The following is a 21,728-nucleotide window of genomic DNA, read 5'->3' on the forward strand; positions in this document are numbered from 1 at the left end:
GGAATTTATGAACTGGAATTTTTGTTAAGAAACATTTCAGTAAAACAACAACAGAACAAGAGTCTGGTATGTTTCTGTGTACTCCCATTGAAAATAATGTTTTGGTGATCTTCAGTGACCTTGGACTGTGTGTTCAGTTGGTATGGTTTTTCATTAATTTATTATTCTAATGGAATGTAATACAGAAATGTTTTCCATCATTTCATTGAATTTGGTTATGTCAAATCAGGCCCAAACCAATGGAATTTTGTGACTGCACAATTGTAGCCACACTACTAGACTTAAGTGCTATGTTCTGAAATCTATAACTGATTAATTAGAGACCGTACATTTTGATAGTGAATATCTGAACTAAGCCTGGACTGTTTTCTACTGCGAATTGTAACCATGTTCATTATCAGACAGTCATTTAGAAAAACAAAATCCTTCTTTTCTTTCTTGTTTCTTTCTCATTTCTTTCTCTTTTTTTTTTTTCCTTTCTCATTTCTTTCTCCTTACACTCTGCAATGGAAATATGCTTGCATTCCTGGAATGTGTCTATTTAAATGACGGATTCTAATCCAGACCCAGTGTGTGAATGAATGTTCCTTGGGCCTCATCATACACTCAAATATCTATTGTTTTCTTCTGTAGATTTTATTGTTTTATCTTCTTTCTAGAAAGCAACAATAGCACTAACTGTCTACAAAGCTTGCATGCAGTGTTTACTTCAACAGGCAAGCTACTTTGATGGGCAGATGCTCATAAAATTGAATAAATGTAGCTAGCAGATTCAGTAGAAGTAATTGATTAACTCTGTTTTAGAGAGAGTAAACTCTAATGGCTTAGATTGCATTTTCAGTATACGCTTCCCTAAAAAATATGGACAGTGGAGAAAACCCAACTGAATATGGTTTTGCATGTAGTTTTGGAATCTCTATGAAATAATTTTGCTGTTTAGGTTATCTCCATTTTATAACGGTATACACATGGATGACAAAACTCACTATTTAGAGAGCTTCCTGCTCACATTTTGACTCTGTTGCTGCCAAAGACTGCTCAGGAAGCTTTTCCTTCTTTCTGTAGACTCTTATAAAAGTTAATTTCAGAGGAAAATGGAAACTTTATGCATAGTTTAGATTGTGATTGAGTGGAAGAGAAAGAGGAAACCCAAATAGTCTTTCCCTCAAAGTGCTTTTTCAATTTTTAGATGTATACTACTTCTGTTTTCCTGTTTTTGAACTTTTAGAGCCATATTAAAACATGTAGAAACCATGGTGATAGGAACCTGTAGGAAAACTGTCAGTACTTAATTTTTCTTCAATATGTATTATATGTTTATGTTTCCTTTGGGTGTGGGTGTCTTTTTCCAACTTAAGAACCAAATGTGTTACAAAAACAGATGTAGTGAAAATAAACAAGAGAGGTCTCATTTCCTTTGGTGAACAAAGTTCACAATTAGCTTGAGTGTAATTTTATGCGTGTTGTGCCCTATCAAACAGTTTTGCTGACCAAAGCTTGCTTGCTTGGATTTATCACAACTGATAAAAGATCTGTGATGTCAGACAAGAATTTAGTGACACAGAAAAGGGGGAAAGAGCGGGTCAAATGTAATAACATATTCTAGATGTTATTCCTGCCAACAATTAATGGGGAAATTCATTTTATGAAGCACTGTTTACAGACTGACATCTGGAGAACTTCTCAACTTGGATCATTTCCAGTGTGTAGATTTATGTACTACTATTCCTGCCTCTCTTTTCCCCCTTTTTCCTTAAATATTTCACTTTTCTGATTTGTACTATTCACTTAATTATCAATGAATGTGAATTACTGCACTGCTGTGACTTCTTTTAGGATTCCAGGTGCATAAAATTTTTAAATGCTTGCTAAAATGGGGATTCAGTGGATACTTTTTGAAATTTATACAGAGATACACAAGAATTCGAAGAGGTTTTTTTACTTTAAGTAAAAATTCTGTTGTCTCTGCCCAGAGAAGTCAGAGTAGATCCCCTCAGCAGAACCCCTGCAGTATGAAATTAAAAAGTTGAGAGTCCTAGCAGGAAAGGTTCTTTTTTTCAGATGGCTGGCCTTCTGAGTTGTAAAGTGTTTTTAAATCACAAAATCCTGGTTGTCTATGGTTTAAATATTATATTTGGTGGTGTCTATTTGTGCCTTATCGAGTTTCTTTTTTAGTCTGGTGAAAGTTTACAATTTACTTTTAATGTTTCAGTTCCTTCAGTGTAACAGTTGTCTTAGTGCGGTCTCCACTCCTTTTTGCCTGTGGAATCACAGCATGTAGTTGAGGGTATCTGTCATTGTCTTAAGGATGGGTACCTGTGCCTATTGGAGCAAGAAAATGGGATTTGCCATTAGTTCCATTGTAAGAAGCAGATACCACTTACGTTGATGCTGGCTGATGTGTAGATGAGGGTCCAGTCATTCTGCCTAGCCCTAGGCATCTGAACAAGCTAAGGGACATAGTTCAGCAAATTCTACTAGTTCCTTCAGTTAGAAGGTAATACTGATATTAAAAGAGTAAGATAGAAATGCGGGGGCACAAAGACCTTGATCATGTAAGCCTCATCACCTCAAAAGAGTAAAAATATCACTATTACATTGCTTTCGTGTCTGGTCATTCATTTAAGTGATTATTAGTGCAAAAGTCCTGGTGAAATCGTGCCTCACTGAGAACAGTGTTCTCAGCACATGGAATGTCTTTATAAAACAATAGTATTTAAAAAACAATTAATAGGGAACAGTTATTAGTAGCATTGCAGAAGTAAGAAATAATTACTGCTCTTAATATTGATGCTGATACTATTGCTCTGTGTATTCTGTCTACACTTTCTTTGTATGTAAAATAGTTTATCACTGGTAACATTTCAGTCCTCACTATTCTCTGTCAAGAAAATAAAGTTATGGAAGAAGTGAATTTTGCTTTTAGTTTTAATAACTTCTGATAGTATCATATGACAAGTAAATCTTAACAAATCTCTTGCATCAAAATCGAGAGCAGGAAATCTTGTTTCCTTTCAGCAAGTAGTGTGTTGTACCTAAGGGCAAATAGATCTTTTCCGACTCTTACTCAGTTACTGTCAGCATTGATGACGAATGAAATATTTTGGAATCAAAAGCCATCAATTCTCAAGGCTCTGTAAGTTACTGAATTTCAGGTTTTAGGTTGTAAAAGTTCTTTTATTTCCGTGTAGAAATGCAATAGATGCAAATCAACTAGGTGAGTTTTCGCTCATGCTGTTAGAAAATGTTTATACAACCTTTTAAAATGTGTTATGCCATTCTTAATGGTTCTTTCGTGCAAGAAACCTTAGTTTTGTGTTCTGTATTTACAGATTACTGTTTAATAGGGTAGATTTTATCTGAAGAATAAGAGTGAAAATATCTAAATTGACTTTTAAAGCAGTGGTTTCCATTTCATCAAATCTCATAGTTTACATTTTAGTCCCAATTTGCAAATGGGAACAGAAGTATTAGTTTACTGATATTTATTTTCATTTAGGGTGTAGGTACATTTATATTTAATGCAATGTCAGACATTGTCCCAGTGTTACAGTATTTTAAGATGACGACATCTTTCTAATTTCTCATTTTCTCCTTCAGTTTCATAGCAGGTACCCTGAATATCTGAGTTGTCACGGGTCATAAGTTTGCACATTGCTGACACATTCACTCCAAACCTTCCTTTTGAACTGAAAAAATTTGCTCGGTCTAAATCAAACAGTAAACCCCATGCTATATCTTTTACTTTCTGGCAGGGTGTATCTATCTGGAGTATAGCAGCTTGTGTCTTTCTTCAGGAACAAAGGATGCTATATCAGTTCTTCATCTGGTAGGAGTGAGTGTTTTCACAGGGTTCACTGGAGCTGCCATGCTTTACCCTAGCTGGACGGTGTGGTACATTTCTGCAGGACATCGTGCTTTGCTTTGCCAGTGCTTGGGAAACTGGAGCTCTTCTACTTGGGGATGCAACCTTATTTTTAACAACTGTTTTACTCATTTAGTTTATGAGGAGGGAATAGCCTGTGTTGCTGCAAATTGGATACACCGCTTACGGGGCCTGGAGTAGAACATTTCTTTTCAAAATAGAACAACTCTCACATAAAGGTGAAAAGTCTGTGCGCACCATTGGGAGTTGATGTGCTGTTTATAAACACGTGCTTTCAGAACACAATAGATAAGTACATGGATTTGTTTGCTTGCTAGTGGTGATCCTGGGAGGGCTGTGAGAAAGAGGTCCAGCTCAGCTGCGTACTATATTGTTGGCAGTGCACTTACTGTAGGGCCATGTTTTTGCTGTGGAATAGCGACACATCCTCCAATGTCCCGATCACAGCTGTTTTGAAATAAATTTACATCAACCTATTCCACTGCAAGCTACTGCAGCTGTCTTCAGATGATACTACTACTAGATTATCCCACTCTTCGTATTTTAAACGTAGGCATTTAAACACGTTTGAAGAGAAAGCTCTAAGTCATTGTGTTCTCTAATGAACTACTCAGAAAGCAATATTGCAAAATACAAAGAATCTATTATGCCGTGCATCCTAAAATCACTTGAGTAAGGCATTGCCAGTGCAGTGTGTTATTGGACAGTGAAAGTGTCCCTGTGTTTCCATATCTCTAGCACTAAGTAATAAAAATAATGTATTTAATAGCCCATCCAAAAAATATCATCATATCATTCTCTGTGGCAAGCTAACAATCTTCATAAGGTTTGTTGACTTTGTAAGGTTAATTTCACTCACGCTTAGTTACTTTTATTACAAAGCTAGCTCCCAGTAATGTGATCTTTAACACAAATCACATTATTTCTATCTTTTATGTGGAACCAGCTTTACATATTCTGTGGTCTTAATACATTCAAACTCTTTTCAAACCAGCATAAGTGGTAGAGAGAAGTCATTAAGGCATAATCAGCCTTCTAAACAATGGTAATAGTTTTCTTTAACAAACATTTCTGTGATGTGAAAGTAAAGACTATTTCAGTTTTATATGTTCCTGTCAGCTAATTTATTACCTCTTTTCCTTAATTATCCACTGGTGCATTTGTTTTGTTACATAAACACCACATTAAGGTTCTTTCATTTTCAACTAGGTGGCTGTACTACAATCCCGGAGTCAGATTTAGAGGAAAGAACGGTTATACCTGGCTCCACTGCAACATTTCCCAGTCACAGGCAGATTGCAAAGCAGAAATCCGAGCCTGGTAAGAAAAGGAAAATTATGTTCTTTTACTTAGAGGTGTACAGCTCGTCTTTTCAGAATGCTTGTGGACACATGAAACAAATGACATATTTCAGGCTTTGTTAGCATAATTTTCAAATGTTCTTTTGATAATAGTACAACGTGTAGGATTCTGAGTTTATTCAGCTTATTCTATCGAGAATAGTTAAACTGTAGAGATCATTACTGGAATTAAGTAACTTCACAGTTGAAAGATTTCGTACTACATAATAGTTGAATGAGATTCTCACAGGTTTTATTCACAGCCTCTTCCATAGAGGCAAAATGAAGCTGAGGACATTTTGGTGTAATAAAGGGGTTTTTTTTCTGCAGTATGGTGGTTAGACTTTGTGCCAGCTGATTAAAATATGATCATTACTTATCTTCTGGGGGGAGACTTCCTAGAATTTCAGAAAAATATTATTGGATATAATAAAATGAAATTATATTGGCTGTAAAATATGCTGCATACAGTGATGACACATTTTCTGGAAAGACTTCATGCTGCCGGGAACTGTGATATAGTGTTAACATATTTTAAAAGCAGCACTGTGAAGTAGTGCATTGCAGTTTAAAAAAGTGCCTGGTAAGCTCACGGGCTTTGACTACAGCTATTTCCCATTTTATTTACTAAGTTGTACTTTCACTCCTCTTTCCCCACTCATTGTCTGATTATTTTTTTTCCTGTAAGACTTATTTTTAAATGTGTTTGAATGTTGTTTGTAAATCCAGATGTGTTCATTACAGATGGGTGTTGAAGTTAAGAGCGGCTTAGAGGTTGCAACTAACAATAGTCAGAAATATACAGAAAGTCCTTATACATCTGAAAAAAACCAGTTAATTGTGTGTTTAAAATGCATTCAGCTGCTTCTTTGCCCATGTAACTGTTGCCCAGACTGGCAGGGAGTTGGCATATATATAGTTAATTGCAATAGCAGAGTTTACATTAGCAAATTTTTAATAATGGGCAGGGAAGAAGAATGCAGAATGCATTCTAATGCAGATTAATTCTAATTCTAATGCAGAAATGCGTAACAATGCTACAGTGTAACTTGAAACTCCAAAATGAGTATCTGCTCATAAAAACAACCTGAAAAATCCACTGAAGGCCTAGAGCTCTGACTTTTTCTAGAGTGCTAATTACTCGCAGTCCTCATGGACTTCAGGTGATAAGAAGGGAAGCTGTCAAAGTTGACGTATGTTTGGTTTACCTTCGTCATCTGTCTATATTAAGTACCCTCCTGGTAATGGAAAAGTATGTTGTCTCCCTGATGTAGGATACAATCCTGATAAAATTCCAACTTCCAGCAGCTAGACCAATAAATCAAGAACATACGGCAGGCAATCCCTCTTCTTTGTCTGATGCTCCATTCTTCTGATCAAGCATGTATTTGTTCTTCAGTAGATAGTGTTCTGCTGTGTTTAAATAACCTCATTGCTGAAAAGACTAGTACAAGAGAAGTGTAGAAGTGTATTCATGAGATCCAGAAACAGCAGCACGGGGATCTGCATGTCCTACTGTAAGTCTTAGTCCATGAGAAAAATTGAGACTTATATCACATAGCTGGCTGTTGTTGCTTTGTAACTATAAAAGATAGAATGTAAACTTTGAAAGCTTTAAAAAAGTCTTTAGGTTTACAGCCATGTGTTATACCAGTGAATTTAATTCATTAACCATAAGAATTGATTGCCATCTGCCAGTTAGTGCTGCAATATAGACAGTGCCTAGAATATCTGCCCCTGAGCTGTCTGGAAATTCTGATTGCTACAAGTGTAAGAGCCAAGGGAGCTACTTAAACCATAAGGTAACACTAGGCATGAAATCACAGCATCGCAATGTTTTTCTGTACATGATATTTTTGGCCTGAGTTCTTGCTTAGGCACCAGAGGCTGCAGCAAGACCACGGTGATTACAATGAGCCCTCAAAGAATATTTGTTATTTCTTATGTATCTTTTTTTTATGAGTTTGCGTTTACTTTAACTACATCCAGTCAATAAGAGAAAAAAAGAGAGTAAAAATTCTTTCTTCATTTTCTGAGGGAGTTCAAGACAGATTTTGTTTAGAAGTTGAGAGGTTTTGTTTTCATCTTGCAGATGGCATTAGTTGTTCATATCTCTAGCTATAGAGGTAGTTTAATCATAATGCAAGATTATACTGGCTTTAGAGAGGTTTCTGCATTTAGCTGTATTTTTCATTTGGCTATATTAGCTGAACCGATATGCCACGTCTAAGCTTTGTAATGTTCTTTATCAAAAAATCCCTACAGTTTAATGTGAGAGGTTTGCATAGATAAAAATAGATAGAGGCCACAACACCAAATAGCTCAAAACTGAAGCGAAAAAACAGGATGTCTTCAGCTGTAGTTCAGAATGAACATGGATTGGCCCAGTGGCTGATATCACTGTGTAGGAAACCTGAAGAGAAACATCTCTAGTAAGAGATCACATTCACAGACGAAGACGGAAATCAAAGGAATAAAATGAACTGGTCAAGTTAGAATATTCCAAAGGACTCTGTAGGTCACGGGAGAACTTCAGTTGGATGCGATGGACTACCATCCTTTGAAACGGAGTAAGAAATGTAGTTGTGTACTTGCTCCATCTGGTGCCAGACCAAATCTTATCAACAGGATTTTGTGCAGGTTGAGTTCTATTAATAGTTATACACAATGTAGTGCAAAATATCAGAACAAAGGGCAAACTCTGATTTCTCCACTGATACAGTGTGCTGGATTAGGACAAAAGTCAAGCAGTTCTCAAAAGTACAATTGTAGAGGTAGAAAAACAAAGAAGGACAAAGCGCCTTATCTACTGAAGTGTAAGACCTGAACCACAAAGGTCTCAGCAGGAGGCAGTGGGAGTTCCTTGCTGAGAAAGGAAGAAACAAGTCCTCTCAGAGGTGTGCTGAACACCCTTGCTTATAGCTAAATTTGCTTGTGTGTATAAATCTGCTGAAGAGAAGTGCTACTGAGAAGGTTGGAACATGGAGAAATGATGATGAAAGGAGGAAGCCTCGAGACCAAGAGGAGACCTGAATTCTGTGCCAGACTCTCTGAGCTCCCTGTCAGTATGGCTACATTTATTACTGCTGCAATGGCTGCCTTGCATAGATGATGTGCAGTTAGTCTTGAGCTAACTCCAGTATTGCTAGCAATCGACCTGTGATGATAGGCCATTGAACCCTGGCTGTAAAATTTACCAAAACTGAAAATAAACACTCAACAGTTAATTTACATGAAACTCTTGCTGCTAATAAATATCTGACCTTGCTAATCTCTTGCTAATGAGATGTAGTATGTAGTGTATGGAGATGACTGCCAGTCACTGCATTGTATGGTAGTATGCTCTTTGGTCATACTGAGAATTTTTAAAAACCTTTTGAATTTCATGAGTAGACATAGAAAAGAGGTCACTGCCTTTAAGTGTGTTTCATGAACTCTCAAAGAGCTGTGAGGGAAATGAGGGACTAAGACCTGGAAGAGTGTGCTGTGCTCTGAGAAAGTATGCTGTAGGGTAGCATCCTGCAATAGACTTGCAAGTTACCTCATCCAAAATATTATATTGAGACATTCCAGGCAGCTGCTAAGCATGTCAATGAGGCTTTTGGCTTTATTTGGAATAGTTACTTAAGACAACAGAAAATGACATCAAGTAGTCATGCTGCAAGTCTGTGCAAGAAGAGAATGAATGATTCTGGCCCAATCACAGAGTCTCTTTGGAAGGGGAATTGATGGTTGTATGATCTTTTATTTTTATTGCTAAAATAGTTCACACTGATATTTTTTTTCTTATTTATTTTTTCTAATCCAAGTATGTTGTGATTCTATAGTAAAGAACGGGATCAGATTCATGATATTTAGAAGTTAATGATATTAATGCAGTTGTAGGAGTAGCTTCTTGCCAATGGCTTTTGCTTTGAGTGGGTACAAAAGTATTTCCTTGAACATTCTCTACGCAGTGAATGGAAAATAATTCTTCCTGCTTACCCCCTCAAGGCACTGAGTCTGCTTGCGTTGCATTTGGAGGAGTAATGTTAGCATGATAAATCTATTCCTGCTAACTTTGATCTTGGTGTTTTGGTTAGAGTGAGGACAGAGCAGTGTAGATTTCATCGTGGGCTGCACAAGCCTGGTAGGGAGTTTGAATATAATTTGTAGTCCACTTTAAAGTCTCTGTTGTTACATCATTACTTTTTCTATGAGCTCACAGCTACGATACCAATGCAGATATGCTGACTTCTGCCACAATCACCAAGAACAAATGCAGTGATGGTAGACTCTTTCACGTAGGTCCTGTGGAGTTCCTTTCTCTTTGTTATGCTGTTACTGCTGTCTTCCATTTTCTTCTTTACAAGTTATGAATTTCTTACTAGAGTTGCAATCGGCTTGAGTGGTTTGATTTCAAGGAGAAGTTTTCCTGTGTTCTAGAAGTTAACAACAGAGATTTGCAGAACTCCACTTTCTCAAGTTTTCCTTTGTACTTAAATCTTTCTGATTAAATGAATTGAAAACGTGGTTATAGCAAATAAGTATAAGGAAGTTCTTGTACATGCTGGCTTTTTAGAGACATGTCTAAGGGATATGGTAAACAACCTTAAAACAACTTTTCTCTGAACAATTAAACCATGCTGGTAATGAGCTTTAGGATGAAACAATGACGTGTGCATTTATCAGGATATAGCCCTTAAAGTAAGCATTCTGTATTTCTCATATGCTACTGCTGCATGCTACTTACTATGAAAGAGAATTTCGTGAGATGTATTTTTCTAAACAATATTCCTACTGAATATTTTAGACAGAAAGGATCTAGTTGCTCTTTTATGAGTAAAGAGTTTTATGCTGGTAAATCATGAGTAACTCCACTAAGCTGATGGAAAACTAGATGAAAAGTAGTTAGCATGAATTAAAGAATGATTGGGCTGCAAAATATATCTTTGCTTTTTTTGGTGGGTGGTTTTTTGGTTTGGTTTAATTTTTTTTTTTTTGTGGAACAATGGTGCAGATTACTTTGTAGTTTTCTTAGTTGTTCAGGATTTTACAACACTGTGAGTCAGATTTGTCGAGTGTCATGTTGTGCAGCTGTTGGAATTTTCACAACTTGTAAGACTTGATTTTCCTGGCAGAATTTTTTACCAAAGATCCTGTAAATCTATCCTGCAAATGGTCTATCTAAACAAAAAAAGTCTCAAATATGTAAGGGAAATGTTGCCTGACTTTGCCATGATAGTTCAGAATAATCATTGTGTCTTCCTGAGAGAGCAACAGAGAGCATGGCCCAGTATTTACGTTTATTGTTTAAATACTAATATTTCTGAGAAGCTATTCATGAGAACAAATGAGACCAAAGGTTTGGCATTTGTACTCGCTACTGTGCTGCCACTGTTTTTAGTTAAATTCTTTGTATTTTGCTGTTATGCAAATATTTAGATGACTTAAAGATTGAATTTCAAAGTTCTCATCTTGTATGATTATATTTAGTAAAGTAAATAAACTTTCATAGTTTAATACTCATAGCATCTAAGACCAAAAACTGTCTCAGCCTTTATATTTATGTATTGGAATAGATTTTTTTAATTGTCTTTAATTTGAAGCATCTGGCTTATTACTTTTGATTAAATACACAGGCAGCTATACATAAATGACTGTGAGGTTGAGCTGTAAACTCCAGTAAAACAAAACATTCTGAGCCAAGTTTTCAAAACACCCTCCAAAGTTGCACCCAGACATTGCACAGCTGTGCATCTTTTCCTACAAGCCTTATTTAGTGTATTTTATTTATTTTATTTGTTACTTTATGTGCAGCATTGCATGACAATATTCATGTAGATGTTGTGGGTACCATTTCAACTTTACCCTTCTCATCAAAGATTGTTGTCCTTATTATGCCTAGACAATTTTAGGAACTATCACATGATTCCAGCCCACAAAAGATGTCTAGTTACACAACCTTGTGTAAACAATTCTTGTTAGTAAACAAGATTGCAAGCATTTTTCTTTAAAGGGTCTGGTTACACATTTAAATTCAGTTATTTGTTTAATTTTTCTTGTGAATCATGATTTACATGAACACACAACTGTGTGAAACTGTAGCTCATCACAAAGTGATGTAATATAAGATGAAATTTTGTGATAGAGTTTGATTTTAGAAAGGAGTATTCTTAAACACTTGGCTTTATACAAACAGTTAGATGGTAAAGAGGTTTTGGATATAAATTGTTGCCAGCTATCCACCAAGTCTTTTTATTTTTGTGCTGTACTGTTTTTAATATTATCTTTTACCTACGCAAATAAGCAGAGACATATCCTTGACTTTGTTTTGAAGGGTGTTTAAATATGTTGTAAAAACTCTAAAACAGGTCTATGAAGGATTTCTATTTGCTCTAGATCAGGCATGTATTATTTACATATTGGACTAATAACGGCACTAAATTTTCAGCGTACACAAGGAAGATACAGGTGGCCTTACTACTGTTATTGTAATTATCATTGTTTGCTATGCTGGTAATCATTTAGATACTGATATTCTTGCCAATTACAGCAAAAGTATTTTCAATGTATTTAGCCAAGCAATTAAGTTTTTCAGGTTAGACAGTATAATGGGACAGAAATCAATCCTAATACTAACTCTATTGTACACAAGATTAAATAAAAGGGAAATGTATAAATTAAGCTAAGTATCATTTTGGAAAAAGGTACATGCTGTCTGGAATAGAATTTCATGCCCATAATGAGCTTTCAAAACAATTAGTTGAATGAATCAGTATTGTTGGCAACGCAGACTTTTCAGCTTTCTGTGGCCACAGTTTTTAACCTGAACTTCTGTCTAAAGTTCGGTTACTACTCTCATGACAAAAGAACGAACAGTAGGTCTGACTCAGATTTATTTTTTGAAAATCAATGGATTTTCAAGTGTCCAGTTAACAGGGCTCATTGGAGGGGGTAAATGTGCCTCTGACAGTTTGAGTTCCGTTTCAAGCACTTTGAAAAGTGAATTGCAACACCATATTTTGTCCTTGAGCTAATGAATAGACTTGAATTAGAAACAAATCTGGCAAAAATGCTGAAACCTGTGATGGCCCCAGGTAAGTGAAAGCTCCTTCAAGACCTAACCTTATTAGTAGTTCACTTACGTATTTCCCACTGATGTAGTACTGTGAGACTAGATCCTTGTTTCTTTCTGTATGGACGTTGCTATATAATAGGAAAGATACCAGGAGCCTGCAGCTGGGCCTGCCTAATACTTTAAAATTGCTAAGCTAATTGTTTCCACAAGAAAAGGTGCAAAGAAAATCACTGGGCTACAAAAAACCTATTTTTCTGGAGAGAGCCGAAGAGATTTATGGAGGTTTTCTTTTCCACAGACTCTGTTTTTCTAAAGAGCAGTACAGCTTAAGAGATTAATGTGAGAATTCCTTCATTAAGTCAATACCAAATGAAGTGCAGTTTCTCTTTTAGCAGGAGCTTGTATATACATCTCCTGTGAAAAGTAATATAATAGCAAGTCTTATTTATGTTCTAATATTTGCAGATTCAAGTATGTTATAATGTATATTATCCACTGCAGTGGGTAAAGAGATCAGCCTCTGTGTGTTTGCCCTGTAGCAGTGGTTGTGGTAGTGTTTTACAGAATGTTTCCTTTCAAAGGTTAAAAAAGTCTCTGGCTAATTCCAGTTTGTTTCATGACTGTCAATGAAACAAAGAACTGAGGGGTACCTTATGCTCTGCTTTGTGGGTTGTCTCAGAAATTGCTCTGGGATCACAGAAAAAAGGTATGAAATGAAAAAGTCATAGTACAGAGAGCCTGAACCTTTTCCTTCAAATTTAGTGGCTTTAATGGAAAAAATTGTTTGTTTAAAGCAGTTTTATGATTTGAGAATTCAAAGGCACTTTTAAAATTATTAGCAAAAAGTTGCTATTTTTACAGTTAAGGGAGCAGTAGAGTGGTACAAGGCATAACAACATACTCATGACCATATACAAAGCTTTTTGGAATCTATGAATAAGACTTTCCTTATTTTTATCAAGTCCTGAACATGAGACCTGATGATGGATAATAGGAGATAAGGAACACGCAAAAAATAGGTTGAGAAGAAAGGGCATGCTAAATATGGAACAAAATCAAAGCTAAAAACATTGTTACTAATTCTGAATAGGTCTTGTATGGAAGAAAGGGGAACGATAGCACAGTGGAAGGAATAAAAAAAAAAAAAACAAAAACCCAAAACAACAAAAAAAAGTTTAAAAGCTTTTTATGTGACTAAATGTTGTTTTTCATATTTTCTTGGCAGTTATCTTGCATAACTATGAGCTTAAGAGAAGTAGATGATTGTCTGTCACTAGGATTCATTCATTTGCTTGTCCTCTGCCAGTAAAGATGGACAGAAACAAGTCTGACTTTTCGGTTATCTGCTGCTGCTTACTTTTGGTGTGTGAAGGTGAAGGCGCTGTTTTCCTTGCTAGTGTTTGTGAGATTTCTTGTGTTGTTTTTGTTTCCTCACACCAGTTATTTTCTACATCATATCAAGTGTTGCCATCTAAAGTGCACATTGCAAGTATGCCCAGCGCTTTGTTTCTGGTAGATATGAACTGCTGGGTATTGTTTTCTGTGTTGAAATCTTTTCACTGAATACTCAGTAAAACTTGTTTCTCAAGACATCTGTTTTCCCACCTAATGCTTTACTGTCTCTCCAGTTCTTCAACACAGACTTTTGTACCTAGTTTTTTTGTTTAACTGGAAAATCATAATTTTGTTCAGAACATGGATAGCTTTGAATTTCATATGTTATTTGGATTAGTGTATTATTCCTGGCTTCACTTCTTTTGCCAGGTCTTTGTTGGCTAATGAGATAGTACACATATCTGAGCTACTTTCTTGACATTATAGAAGAGCATCTGCAAAATTTACCTTCTACTAACGATTCTTTATATGCATTTGTTTTAGAAGTTGATGGCTCCTATATGTTCTTAGCAGGCTTTGAGAAATAGAAAAAAATCATGCTGTTCTGGTTTCTAATGAGGTATTATTTAAAAAAAAAAAAAAAGAAAGAATAAAAGGACAGATAAACTCATCAAAATATTATTTGAATGCCCAATCAGCATTCCTGGCCAAGAAGGATTTAGTTGCTGCCAGGTGTATTATTGAATCCTGGTCAGTTACTCATGGCGCTGGAAAACAAGGTTGGCAAGCTCAGGAGAATACAGACTCTTTTTGACTTCTACCATCTAACTTCATATAAAAGAGGTAATTAAAAGTAAGGTGTTCAATAGCACAAAACAAATCCAAGCACTCCACTTTAAGACCTCCTATACTGCTGAAAACCAATACTGGAAGTTTAGGAAATCCCAAAAACTCATTGAGTGCTCCAAGGAGGAGTATTTCCAACGTAGAAACTCAGGGTTGGAGTTGTGTGGCTTATATATAAAAGTCAGACTACACATAATAAAGGTTACTTCTCTTCTCAAACTCTTTTGCGAACTTTCTCAGAATCTTAAAGTTAATACTAATGTAATTGTTTGATATATCAGATGAGTATTAGTTAAAACCAGGATGAGCCTGTAAAATGGTTTTCCAGGTCTTTTTTTCCAGGTTACACAAAATGCCAAGACTCACTTTATAGCTTGTCAACGTTGGCCACCAAAGGGAGATTAGCTCTGGGTCTTTAGGAACTGTTTGCTGGAAAAAAATGACACTGTGGAGGTGTTAGAGGTTATTTTCCAAAATATCTTCTTTTAGAAGTAATTTTAGTGTCTTGCGCCCCTTTCTCCCTTTCCAATTCCAGAAGGCAGCCATCCATATTATGAGCTAATGGCTTAAACTTTCTTCAGAAAAAGAAAAAAGGCTGTTTTTGAGATACAAGATTGCATGAAAGCACCTGAAACTGCTAGTATCAGTTCTCTCTCCCTGAGGGCTGACTCTGCAACCTCTTGAAAAATAAGGGATTTGAATGGAAACATTGATTCTTGTTTAAAGAACTGCTGACATGCCTGAAATGAGGGAGCACATTCCCACATGCTCTTTGTTGGAGAGTGTTACTGGAATTGCAAATAGGTTTTCCATGTCATTTTGTAGAAATTATCAGTGCCATTATAAGCCACTTTGGAGCATTGCTAAAGCTTTGAATTGTCAAGGAATGGACATTGTGGGTAATATGGATGATGTATAATGCCAGAGCATATCATCCTAGTTAAATAGTATTGTGAATAGTACTAAAATGTTTCCAGAGTTGGTATCAGCATTTTTTCTCTTAATAATTAGAATGAAATATTCAAAATGTTATTACACCGTCAAGATTCTACAACTCAGAGCTTTTCTATTGATGCAATGTCATTTCCATGTTTGTATAGGTAAGCGATATTATGATAGGGTTGGTGCGTCTCAGAAGAGGCTTGAGTCCCAAATCCCAATAGTCCATTGTAGCTCAAAGTTGTTCCAACTTTGTTATGCCGGAGCAATACACATTTTGGTCACACTGGTGTTTAATGGTCACTTAAAATGGACAGTAAAATTCTTATTTTACGTTTGTTTGCAGTACTGTTAAGAGGTCTTCTGCAGTTTTTTTGAATGCTTGGTGACACAGTTCCCCAGTGTGAATGTATGCGTAATTCACAGAAGACAACATTCTGCTTTTAATAATAATGTCTTTTGGGGCCCCATGTTTGAGTGCTGTCACAGCTATCATAGCTGATGGCCTGTCGCAAACGCCTTGGTTCTTGACTTGGTTCTCATTGCCTGTGGCTGTGAGATGCAGCACATGTGACCAAGTTGCCCCTAATGCTCGAATGTGTTATATTTCTGACTTCAGCGGAGAATTAAAATTTAGTATTTAATGACTCAGTAAGTTTGACTATAGCTAATGCAAGTCTTCTGACATTTTCTGATCAAGGGACACATCAGTTACATAACAGAATTCAAAAAGTTAGGCTTCAAGAACTGATTCAAGTTCATCACGTTGAGTGGGGGTGGTTGGATGACTTTGATAAAGAATTCTTTGGTACCTTGGAACTAAACAATATTACACTTTAGGAAGACTTCCACAACAGGGACAAGCAACAGCAGAGCAGTAGCCCTCGTTATTAAAATCAACAGTTCCAACCATGCAGTGCTTATTACTTATCGTGAGGTAAATAATAATTTTGTCAGCTTCATCAAATATTTATCAGCCATCTCTGCTAAGCACGTTCTAATTCTGAGGTATTTTGTATTGTCGTACTCCACAGAGCATTCTCTCCTCTTTTTTACCTGTTACAGTAATTCCGTCTTCCTGTGGCTGTGGTGCCATCCTCACCGCTACCCTCAAAACAAATGTACTATGCCACTTACTGAGGACATGTTTGCTTTTATCAGTGGCACGTTATTTACAGCCCACGTTGCCTCACGGAACAAGGTGGACCACAACAGAAACCCTGTAGTTCCTTAGCTTGCTACGTTTCCTAAATAGAGTAAAAAAAAATTGTGCCACCAGTTAGGCCAGCTTACTTTTCAGCTCAATCTATAACTCCTATCTAGTAAGACAGCAACTAAGATACTACTTAATCAAATCTGAACTCCTGCTTAATTTACTTGTGTTTCAAATTTCTCTATAAAAGTTGCCCTTGCCTTCATGTTAATAATGAATCGAATCTGTGATTTATTTTTTTTTACATATTTGGGCTCATAGATGTCATATCTGTCTTCAAGTCTACTACCCTGGGTGTTATGGACAGAGTAATGGGCCGTGTAACTCTGTGCAACACCCCGGCTATGTTTTAGCACCCTGGAGAATACTACTTTTAAAAATTAGAAGCTAAGCTTGTTTTCTGGACAGTAGCCTTAGCAAAGTGTTGTAACTTGGATTTTGATGTGATCTCTGATCACATTCAAGAAAACCTTTAATGTGAAAGTTACCAGTTAAAATACCAAAATTATATGCAGTTAGACAGAGTTAGAGCTCTCCTGCGGCTCTGCTTAGCAAGAAAATGTTCTTCTTTTGTGGCTTTATTCTGGTGTGTTTAATCTTCCAGCAAATGTTAGATGTATTTTTTTTCATGAGTACTAACAACTTGTCGCTTTGGGATTGGCAACTACTATCATTGCAGGTGGGAAACAGGAAAAAGAAGCAAGGTAAGAACAGAGGATAGAAGACCTTACCACAGTAGTAAATGAGAAAAATAAAAAATACACTAAATGTTCCACATCACATGGGTATTAATTCTCTCTCCTGTAGTCATAATCCAGCAAAGTTTTTAATTGTGAAAAGCAAGATTAAAAAGATGTGCATGCTTTCATCTGGCCTGCATTGCTAGCAGCCCTAAGGAAACAATTGCTGCAACTGTTCCTCAGTGCACGTTGCAAAATGTGCCTGAAAAGATAACTTTTGCATAGCTAGGCTGCCAGCAGTACCTAGATTAGCTAATTTAAAACTAGATTGGTTGCATCCGAATGAGCTATGGCCTAAATCAGGGCAGTTGCCACAGCTCTACCTTCTCTTCCTCCCAGCCACCAAGTGTTTCTCCATTCACTGGTGCAGGCACTACTGCTTATCTGACCACGTGGTAAGGCAGCTTTAGGGAGCTGAACTGATTGAAACCTTGCCCCAAATGTGTTTAAAGCTGCCTTTTTACCTTAGTCTTTATCCATTATAGTTAGGCCAAAAAAAGGAGAGGTTACTATTTCATGGGGTCAGTGAGTTGTAACTGGGTCTACAGGTGCAAAGCTGCTAGTTCTGTAGTGGAGGAGGTTGGTCTGTGCATCACGATGTGTGGAAGAGATCATGACTATCCATTTTGGCAGCAGGCCATAGATATGTCAAATTAAGTATGACATGAAATTGTGTCCTAGCTTTTCACTCAAATCATCTTCCTGAATCACTCACCACGTAATTGCAGGAGCATGAGTACAGGCTTAAGGAAGAAGAGAATGGGGAAGCCACGACTGCCCCAGCTTGCATTAGCTTACACTGCCGTGTGACTCACAGCCACAGTAGCTGAAGCATATTAAGACCCTTAATAAACAGGAGCACTGAGAAAAGAACCCAGGATGCTATTAGTTGTTTTTTTTTAATTGTGTGCTGTGCCTTATTAAGTGGAATAGTAAAGTTATTCTGAGTTCCGTTACCTAATGAACCGGTGGTGGAAAGACTAGTTTATTTTTATGCCATAGAGGGTGGTTTGTGTATGATGGGGAGCCTCTTCATTCTTGTGTTCACAATCCATTGTGCCAGAACTCATTTATGCTTTTTCCTGGCAATTTTCTCACAGCTCTAAAATTGTGGACACAGGACCTAATCCAACAAACTTCTTAAGCACATACACTGCTCTAAGTATATGTAGTCTCACTGGACTCACAGGGGAGTATAGTAGGCAAAGCGAAAACGCCCTCTGGTCTTTCTGTATCGACTCTATGTGGTCTGTCTTAGAGCAAAATTGGTTGCAAGCCTGAAAGAAATGTCATATTAGGACAGCTGCTTCTCCTGTCCTCCTTAGCATTTTGTTGGTTTCGTCAAATGGAGAATAGGTCAAGACTCCATCATGAACATGAAGCTAAGCCAACACATAAATACCCTTAAGCAGCAGTTTTAACATTTTGGAATATTTATAGCTAACAGCTAAACTTTAGGATAATAAACTGTTCATGGGCTGTGTTAGTTCATTTTCTCTAAAATACAATTTTTATTCTGGCTGAATTCCAGACATCTGAGCATGGACTAGAAATTAATCTGGAATGGTCTAAAATTAAATTACTATTCTTTCTTTTCTTTTCCCTTTCTTAAAAGGATTTTTCAGAGGAGCTGTCTGATATGCACAATAAATGTGACTAAACTAAAAAAAAAAAAGGGCAACACAAGAACCTCTGTTAAATTTCATTTGCTTTCTGGAGTACTGTTCTGACAATTATGCACTGACTTGAAGTAATGTGTCACATGCTGTATTTCACTGTTTCTTTTCTGGATCCTCAATATTTGATATTTATAGTCATGTAAATACATCATGACCTACATTGTGTACTTTAATGCAAAGACAAACTAGAAAACATAGACTATTTAGCTAAAATTGATTTCATTTCCCAGTAACTGCACCCCCCTCTCCTGTGGTAACCTTTTAAGATCTGTATTTCAGATCTGTTTTTTCTGTTGATCAGCTTTGTTTAGGAGTGATTCCCCTTCTGCTCCCACTTTCTCCTTTCATTCTCCAGTCCTGGAGTCCTTTTTCTTCCTGGAGAATAATGAATTCTTTTCAGTGCTCAGCTTGTAATATTTGGTAGAGGTGCAGAATGTGTTAATGTTTATTGGTAGTTATGAAGGCACAGGTGATCAGGACTGCTGGATTTCCTGTCCAGATATCACAGCTGCTCTGCATATTCAGTTCTGTGATGCTCTAGTCTGAATTTCATTAAGAAGAATTAGGTAACTGTTTTGTAGGATGTTTCTGAATTTTGAAGAATAATCATAGGTAGCACTTAAAAGTTCTTGTATTGCATGTAGAGAAAGGTAGTTGAAATGAATGTAAGATTTCATTAATTTGGTCAGTGATGAGAGTACCAAACTGAATTTTGCCTTATCTGTATTTACTACCCATTTGTTTCTTCTTTCAAATTTAGGATCATTTCTACAACTGTTTAGGTCAATGACTATCAAGGTTGCCATTCCCTCCAGAACTGAGTATTGCCTATCAGTTTGTAATGCCCAAAAGAATGGTCTTCTGCCAGGTTACATCCCTGAACTTGTTCTCCAAAAGAGCAAATGAGAACTAATGTTGATACAAGCAGGAGTTTACACATGGACAGCCACAAATAAGGCAACAGAGACATCAGCTAAAACTGTTCACACACAGATTTGTGTGTGAAGCTGATTTTGTTTATCTGTTCCTAAAATCAGATTCTAGGTCATTTACAGAATCAAGGAACAGAGATGATAGTAATATCTAATACAATTGTTAATAAATAACCAAAAAGTATCCAACGGAAATGTTAAGTATGCATGCAGCTCAGTCTGGAGAACATGACAGTGTTTTCAGATTTATTTCTGCATATCAGTGGGAGTACATTTGTGGAAGAGAAGGTAACAGTGAAGTTCATATAGGAATTAAAAAATTCATATAGGATAAATTAGGTATTCTAAATAATTCTCTAATTCTCAAAAAGTCTTCCACCTAAGTAATTATTTCAAACAGAAATGATTTTTTTAATTTTTTTTTTTGCCAACAGTTATTTGGTCTCTGTATTATCTGTGGTTTCAGTTCTCCACAGAGTAGTCATTTTCCATGGTTTTCCCACTGAGTGCCCTGTAGTTCTGTGAGAGACAACATGGAAGTTTTTTTGTTTTGTTCTGTTGTGCTTTTTTTAAAAAAAAAAACAAAAACAAAACAGCCAACCCTCAGTGATAATACTTGTAACTTCCACTGTACCAGCTTTGAGAATTACTTAGTTCTTATGTGACAAAAGCAGGTGGAGGGGGCTCCCTCCCTGCCTTCTCTTCCTTAAATCCTAAAAAGTGAAATATTCTGTTGACTCTCTGAAAGCAGGTGTTTCAAGCATGCTTGCTCACCATTAGCTGCTACCACAAAAAAATAGTAGTTGGATTTGAGTTCCTGAGATGGGTTTTTAAAGCCATTTTAGATCCCTGGACTATGATTTTGCTAGATTTTTGTATTGTTGTCCTTATTGTAGAACCATGGTGATGTGCTTCATTCTAAAATACCACAAATAAAATCTCTATTTTTACAGCAAACAAGATGGGTTTTAAAATCTGCAATATACATTAGCAACTAATGCATGTTGCCTGATTTTGTCATAACTAACAGTTTCAGGGGAGACTATTCTTGGCAGGCACTGCTTGAAGTAGAATTAACAGGCTTATGATGAGAGAGATCCCAAGAGACCTGCTGTCTTTGTATAGATGTATAAAATAACCCACAAAAGTTTCCACAGGAATCTCTGGATAGACAAGGTACATTCCCTTGGTTTGTGCATCTCCTTTCTCCCAGAAAAACGTCTGCCTGTCACTCACATCTGTTCATATCCATTTGTCCTGTGATATGACACCTCTTTCCACCTGCCATTCCAGTAGAAAGTGGAGTCAGTATTTTTGAGTTGTTCTGGCAAGAGGCAATTTGTCTCATTGAGCTGAATTTGAGAAGTTTGTAAGAATTTTACTTTATTTTCCAACACAGATTTATGGCCAAGAGAAAAGGGAATGTCTTGGTAATTGATTCACCTTTGCTGAAGGAACAGAAGAATTCTGATGCTGGAACAATGATAAACTGATTTGTCAGATCTTTTGGTGATAGAAACATTGACACTGGAAAAGTAGTTGTGGGATAGGCTCAAATCTTTTCTCTTGTCCAACTTACGTTGGGCATATTCATTTCATTTAAGGGTAGTATCAGTTCAGGTGAGATCAGAAACAGTCTGTCATGTGCAATTAGAGGAGCCTTAATATAGATCAACGTGCTGATTAACAGTGCTTTAAAATTATTCGATCATTAATTTATATAGAGATAAAATACATTGAACATTTATGAAGTCCAGT

At 36.5% G+C, this 21,728-nt stretch overlaps 1 protein-coding gene across 5 annotated transcripts in view; it reads left to right on the top strand.

The window, feature by feature from the left end:
* The window catches only part of BBS9 (Bardet-Biedl syndrome 9), a 304,742-nt gene that overhangs the window by 178,523 nt on the left and 104,491 nt on the right, over positions 1–21,728 (top strand). For 4 of the 5 annotated variants that reach the window (XM_054193651.1, XM_054193652.1, XM_054193654.1 and 1 more), the window contains one exon: positions 5,096–5,535. In XM_054193651.1, coding sequence (XP_054049626.1) covers positions 5,096–5,310 — 215 coding nt within the window. In that variant the 3' untranslated portion in view covers positions 5,311–5,535. Of the gene's footprint in view, positions 1–5,095; positions 5,536–21,728 lie in introns of those variants that run through there. The other variant, XM_054193653.1, reaches the window with a different exon arrangement.

Source organism: Rissa tridactyla, chromosome 2 (assembly GCF_028500815.1).
Source record: "Rissa tridactyla isolate bRisTri1 chromosome 2, bRisTri1.patW.cur.20221130, whole genome shotgun sequence".
NCBI lineage: Eukaryota > Metazoa > Chordata > Aves > Charadriiformes > Laridae > Rissa > Rissa tridactyla.